At 38.7% G+C, this 6,000-nt stretch overlaps 1 protein-coding gene across 1 annotated transcript in view; it reads right to left on the reverse strand.

Annotated features, from left to right (window-relative positions):
- Positions 1-3,597: 3,597 nt before the first annotated feature.
- The window catches only part of LOC144043523 (AP-2 complex subunit mu-A-like), a 17,678-nt gene continuing 15,275 nt past the window's right edge, over positions 3,598-6,000 (reverse strand). Inside the window, exons 12-13 of the mRNA XM_077557241.1 lie at positions 5,901-6,000; positions 3,598-4,542 (exon numbers count right to left, since the gene is read on the reverse strand). The exon at positions 5,901-6,000 is cut by the window's right edge and continues 12 nt beyond it. Coding sequence (XP_077413367.1) covers positions 4,408-4,542; positions 5,901-6,000 — 235 coding nt within the window. The 3' untranslated portion in view covers positions 3,598-4,407. The remainder of the gene's footprint in view (positions 4,543-5,900) is intronic.

The raw sequence follows: 6,000 nt of genomic DNA on the forward strand, positions 1-6,000 counted from the left end.
TAGTTTGAAACCCTAACCCTATTTGGAAACCCTAAAATAGAACCCTAGTTTGAAACCCTAACCCTAATGTAAAACTCTAGTTTGAAACCCGAATGTAAAACCCTAGTTTGAAGCCCCAACCCTAATTTGAAACCCTAGTTTGAAACCCCAAGCCTAATTTGAAACCGTAATTTGAAACCCTAACCCTAATGTAAAACCCTAGTTTGAAACCATAACCCTAAGGTGAAACCCTGGTTTGAAACACTAACCCTAATTTGAAACCCTAGTTTGAAACCCTAAACCTAAAGTAAAACCCTAGTTTGAAACCCTAACCCTAATAGAAAACCCTAGTTTGAAACACTAACCCTAATTTGAAACCCTAACCCTAATGTTAAACCCTAGTTTGAAACCCTAACCCTAAAGTTAAACCCTAACCCTATTTGGAAACCCTAAAATAGAACCCTAGTTTGAAACCCTAACCCTAATGTAAAACCCTAGTTTGAAACCCGAATTTAAAACCCTAGTTTGAAGCCCCAACCCTAATTTGAAACCCTAGTTTGAAACCCCAAGGCTAATTTGAAACCCTAACCCTAATGTAAAACCCTAGTTTGAAACCCTAACCCTAATGTGAAACCCTGGTTTGAAACCCTAACCCTAATTTGAAACCCTAGTTTGAAACCCTAAACCTAAAGTAAAACCCTAGTTTGAAACCCTAACCCTAATAGAAAACCCTAGTTTGAAACACTAACCCTAATTTGAAACCCTAACCCTAATAGAAAACCCTAGTTTGAAACCCTAACGTAAAAACCCTAGTTTGAAACCCTAACCTTAATTTGAAACCCTAGTTTGAAACCCTTACCCTAATTTGAAACCCTAACCCTAATGTAAAACACTAATTTGAAACCCTAAACCTAATGTAAAACCCTAGTTTGAAACCCCAACCCTAGTTTGAAACCCTAACCCTAATTTGAAACCCTAGTTTGAAACCCTAACCCTAATGTTTAACCCTAGTTTGAAACCCTAACCCTAATTTGAAACCTTAACCCTAATGTAAAACCCTAGTTTGAAACTCTAACCTAAATGTAAAACCCTAGTTTGAAACCCCAATCCTAATTTGAAACCCTAGTTTGAAACCCTAACCCTAATTTGAAACCCTAGTTTGAAACCCTAACCCTAATGTTTAACCCTAGTTTGAAACCCTAACCCTAATGGAAAACCCTAGTTTGAAACCCTAACCCTAATTTGAAACCCTAGTTTGAAACCCTAACCCTAATGTAAAACCCTAGTTTGAAACCCTAACCCTAATTTGAAACCCTAGTTTGTAACCCAAACCCTAACCCAAAATAGGGTTTTATATTAGGGTTAGGGTTTCAGACTAGGGTTTCAAATTAGGGTTAGGGTGTCAAACTAGGGTTTTAAATTAGGGATGGGGTTTCAAACTAGGGTTTTACATTAGGGTTAAGGTTTCAAATTAGGGTTAGGGTTTCAAACTTGGGTTTTACATTAGGGTTAGGGTTTCAAACTAGGGTTTTACATTAGGGTTAGGGTTTCAAATTAGGGTTTTACATTAGGGTTAGGGTTTCAAACTAGGGTTTCAAATTAGGGTTAGGGTTTCAAATTAGGGTTTTACATTAGGGTTAGGGTTTCAAACAAAGGTTTCAAATTAGGGTTAGGGTTTCAAACTAGGGTTTCAAATTAGGGTTAGGGTTTCAAACTAGGGTTTTACATTAGGGTTAGGGTTTCAAATTAGGGTTAGGGTTTCAAACTAGGGTTTCAAATTAGGGTTAGGGTTTCAAACTAGGGTTTTACATTAGGGTTAGGGTTTCAAATTAGGGTTAGGGTTTTAAACTAGGGTTTCAAATTAGGGTTAGGGTTTCAAACTAGGGTTTTACATTAGGGTTAGGGTTTCAAATTAGGGTTAGGGTTTTAAACTAGGGTTTCAAATTAGGGTTAGGGTTTCAAACTAGGGTTTTACATTAGGGTTAGGGTTTCAAATTAGGGTTAGGGTTTCAAATTAGGGTTAGTGTTTCAAATTAGGGTTAGGGTTTCAAATTAGGGTTAGGTTTTCAAATTAGGGTTTCAAATTAGTGTTAGGGTTTCAAACTAGGGTTTTACATTAGGGTTAGGGTTTCAAATTAGGGTTTTAAATTACGGTTAGGGTTTCAAACTAGGGTTAGGGTTTCAAATTAGGGTTTTACATTAGGGTTAGGGTTTCAAACTAGTTTTTCAAATTAGGTTAGGGTTTCAAACTAGGGTTTTACATTCGGTTAAGGGTTTCAAACTAGGGTTTTACATTAGGGTTAGGGTTTCAAACAAAGGTTTCAAATTAGGGTTAGGGTTTCAAACTAGGGTTTCAAATTAGGCTTGAGTTTTAAACTAGGGTTTTACATTAGGGTGTGTTTCAAACTAGGTTTTCAAATTAGGGTTAGGGTTTCAAACTAGGGTTAGGGTATCAAACTAGGGTTTTATATTAGGGTAAGGGTTTCAAACTAGGGTTTTAAATTAGGGTTAGGGTTTCAAACTAGGGTTTTACATTATGGTTAGGGTTTCAAACTAGGGTTTTACATTAGGGTCAGGGTTTAAAACAAGGGTTTCAAATTAGGGTGAGAGTTTCAAACTAGTGTTTCAAACGGGTTTTACATTAGGGTTAGGGTTTCAAACTAGGGTTTTATATTAGGGTTAGGGTTTCAAACTAGGGTTTTACATTAGGGTTAGGGTTTCAAACTAGGGTTTCAAATTAGGTTTCGGGTTTCAAACTAGGGTTTTACATTATGGTTAGGGTTTCAAACTAGGGTTTCAAATTAGGGTTAGGGTTTTAAACTAGGGTTTTACATTAGGGTTAGAGTTTCAAACTATGGTTTTACATTAGGGTTAGGGTTTCAAACTAGGCTTTAGAATTAGGGTTAGGGTCTCAAACTAAGGTTTTACTTTAGGGTTAGGGTTTCAATTTAGGGTTTGGGTTTCAAACTAGGGTTTTACATTAGGGTTTCAAATTAGGGTTGGGGTTTCAAACTTGGTAGTTTGAAACCCTTACCCTAAAGTAAAACCCTAGTTTGAAACCCTAACCCTAATGTATAACCCTAGTTTGAAACCCTAGGGTTAGGGCCTGATTTTACACACTCGCACCTATCAACCGGAAACAGCGCCGGTGTGTGACACACGGAAGTCCTGCCTCCTCAGTGGCATGTCACCCATTCCCTTTGTTCCCACGAACGATTATATTGTTTTAAACTATCAGTGATGTAGCTACAGAGTCTGGTTTAGACGTCAGGTTTTAACCTGGTATAAATATAGGTTCTGAGCTCACTCACCGTCCAGGAGCCATGAACTGCGTGGCCAGTCTATCGCAGTGCATTGTGGGAGTATTATTACCAGCGGTGCGTCTTTTACACAGTAGTATCCCGAACTTTAGAAACAAAAATACTGTGCTACTACTGGGTGCTCTGAATTAGTGATCCCCCCTTAGTATTTATTGTTATAAAAATTGTAAAATACAATAGTGTTACTAGCGACATTTGAAGGTTTATTGAGCATAACATCTTTCCTAACTGAATTACTTTTATCACCGAAATAACCGAATTCACAGTGTTTAAAAGAAAACAAAATGCAACATTTGAGTCATTTCGATACATTGTCAGATTTTATTGGACAGAACGGTCACCAGGGCTACAAATATGAAGCGGACATAGTAAAAGGTAAACACCAGGGGGAGACATCACCTCTAAATCACACTGCAGTGACTGGGCCTGATTTCCCAGAATTCCATCTAACACTGGAAGAAGTTGGTCTTAGTGCTTCAAATACATTTAGGATTTTTTTTTTTCCTAAATAAAAAAAGGGGGGGGGGGCACCAACTAGCTGAGCTCATCAAGTCTGTTTGGAATGTCCTCTTCTTCCTTGCTTGAATGCAGGATTACACAAACGCTCAGTCATTTTAGAGTGTAGTTGAGGTGGTCAACATTACAGGAGGGGTGAGCGGGCGTTTTTGAAGGGTGGACTACTCGTACACAAGAACTATACCAAGATTCATGTGAAACCACAACAGCTACATGTCATCTTACCAGAGAGAATAATTCTAAAGTTTAAGTGGTGCGGGACTAATTCAAGTCCATTTTTGTAGAGTGGAGAGCAGAACAATAACACTGAATAAACACAATGGAGCCCCCCTTGGTGCATTTGCCATCGCGCCTGCTTTACTCATCACTACGAGATATACGATACAATGGTTCATATTTTGCATAAATCTGTGCATTATGCCATATTTACTTTTATTTTTTTATTTTAAATTGATGTAAAGTCAATCTCCAACATCTAGTTAGGAGGCGGGCGTATAAGAGAAGCGCTAAGAATAAATGGGAGAGGAGACAAGGAGGAACTCAGAAAATTCATTAAGAGGATGGATGGGGTGGCTGCGCTCCACGTTCCGCTTCAGCAGCGCGTCTCGTAGATGCCCGAACGGCCGATGTAGCGCACCCATTTGATCACGTCGTGGTCACTGTAGTTGAGCTTGGACTCGAAGACCTTCAAGTAGCGCACCTTCAGCCCAGACGGGGCGAACGGCACCTGCGGAGAAATCGGGTCAGTGACTGCTTGTATGTCTCAAAACAAGTGCCAATTTGTGATCATTCATTCATGAGACTTTTTTTTTTTTTTTTTTTAGTTGAAATAGTCAAGCGTGCTAGCAAAGGTGATTGACACCACGGACGATCATGTTATCAGGGATGTGATTTGACCAAAGTGAAATTATCTGAAAATTTAGCCTAGCTGGCACCCAGCTAGGTCCAGGGCAGTGCCCTTGGTGGGGGGACAAGGGGGGCGTAGCCCCCCGGAGCTCATGGGTTTTCCGTGTTTTTAAGTACTTTCAATGCGCTCACATGACAAAGAAATAGACAAAACAACAGCATAAATTTTCAATGTATATTGAACTATCCCATATAAAATGGCAGTTTTAGTCAACTCAAAATCAGTCACATTCAAAAACATTGGACTGCCTTTGCTTTTAAAACTATTACTGAGAATATCATCATATCTAACTAATGTGATTACTAAGTTAACACAAAAATAATGTTGAAGAGTTCAAATTTCATGAACAAATAATTGTATCATGACCAAATGAAAAGTAACTCATATTAGAGCATACCACAAATGTCTTTGTTATAGCAGAAGATGTTATCTGTCTGAGTCATGTGCATACACAATGAACTACTAAAAAAAAACAGAAATAAAAAAAAAATAAAAAAAAATCGGAATTTTTTTTTTGGGGGGGAGATAAAAAAAAGGGTTTCAAATTAGGGTTAGGGTTTCAAATTAGGGTTAGGGTGTAAAACTAGGGTTTCAAATTAGGGTTAGGGTTTCAAACTAGGGTTTCAAATTAGGGTTTCAAATTAGGGTTAGGGTTTCAAATTAGGGTTAGGGTTTCAAATTAGGGTTGGGGTGTAAAACTAGGGTTTCAAATTAGGGTTAGGGTTTCAAATTAGGGTTTCAAATTAGGGTTAGGGTTTCAAACTAGGGTTTTACATTAGGGTTAGGGTTTCAAACTAGGGTTAGGGTTTCAAACTAGGGTTTCAAATAATGGTTGGGGTTTCAAATTAGGGTTTCAAATTAGGGTTAGGGTTTCAAATTAGGGTTAGGGTTTCAAACTAGGGTTTTACATTAGGGTTAGGGTTTCAAACAAGGGTTTCAAATTAGGCTTCGGGTTTCAAACTAGGGTTTCAAATTAGGGTTAGGGTTTCAAACTAAGGTTTTACATTCGGGTAAGTGTTTCAAACTAGGGTTTTACATTAGGGTTAGGGTTTCAAACTAGGGTTAGGGTATAGAACGGAATTCCGCGAATTAGCGGAAAAATCACATCCCTGTGTTATGTCCAGAGTCCGTTTGTGAGGCCCGGCGAACGTTCCACACATACACACGTGCATACTGACCTCAAAGTTCATGGAGATGGGGGGCCGAGCCCATTTCTTCTTGTCGTTGGTCGGCAACAGCTCGATTTCAGCGCTGATCTGAGACTCCTTCATTCCCGCC

This window comes from Vanacampus margaritifer, chromosome 2, assembly GCF_051991255.1.
Source record: "Vanacampus margaritifer isolate UIUO_Vmar chromosome 2, RoL_Vmar_1.0, whole genome shotgun sequence".
NCBI classification, from domain to species: Eukaryota; Metazoa; Chordata; class Actinopteri; order Syngnathiformes; family Syngnathidae; genus Vanacampus; species Vanacampus margaritifer.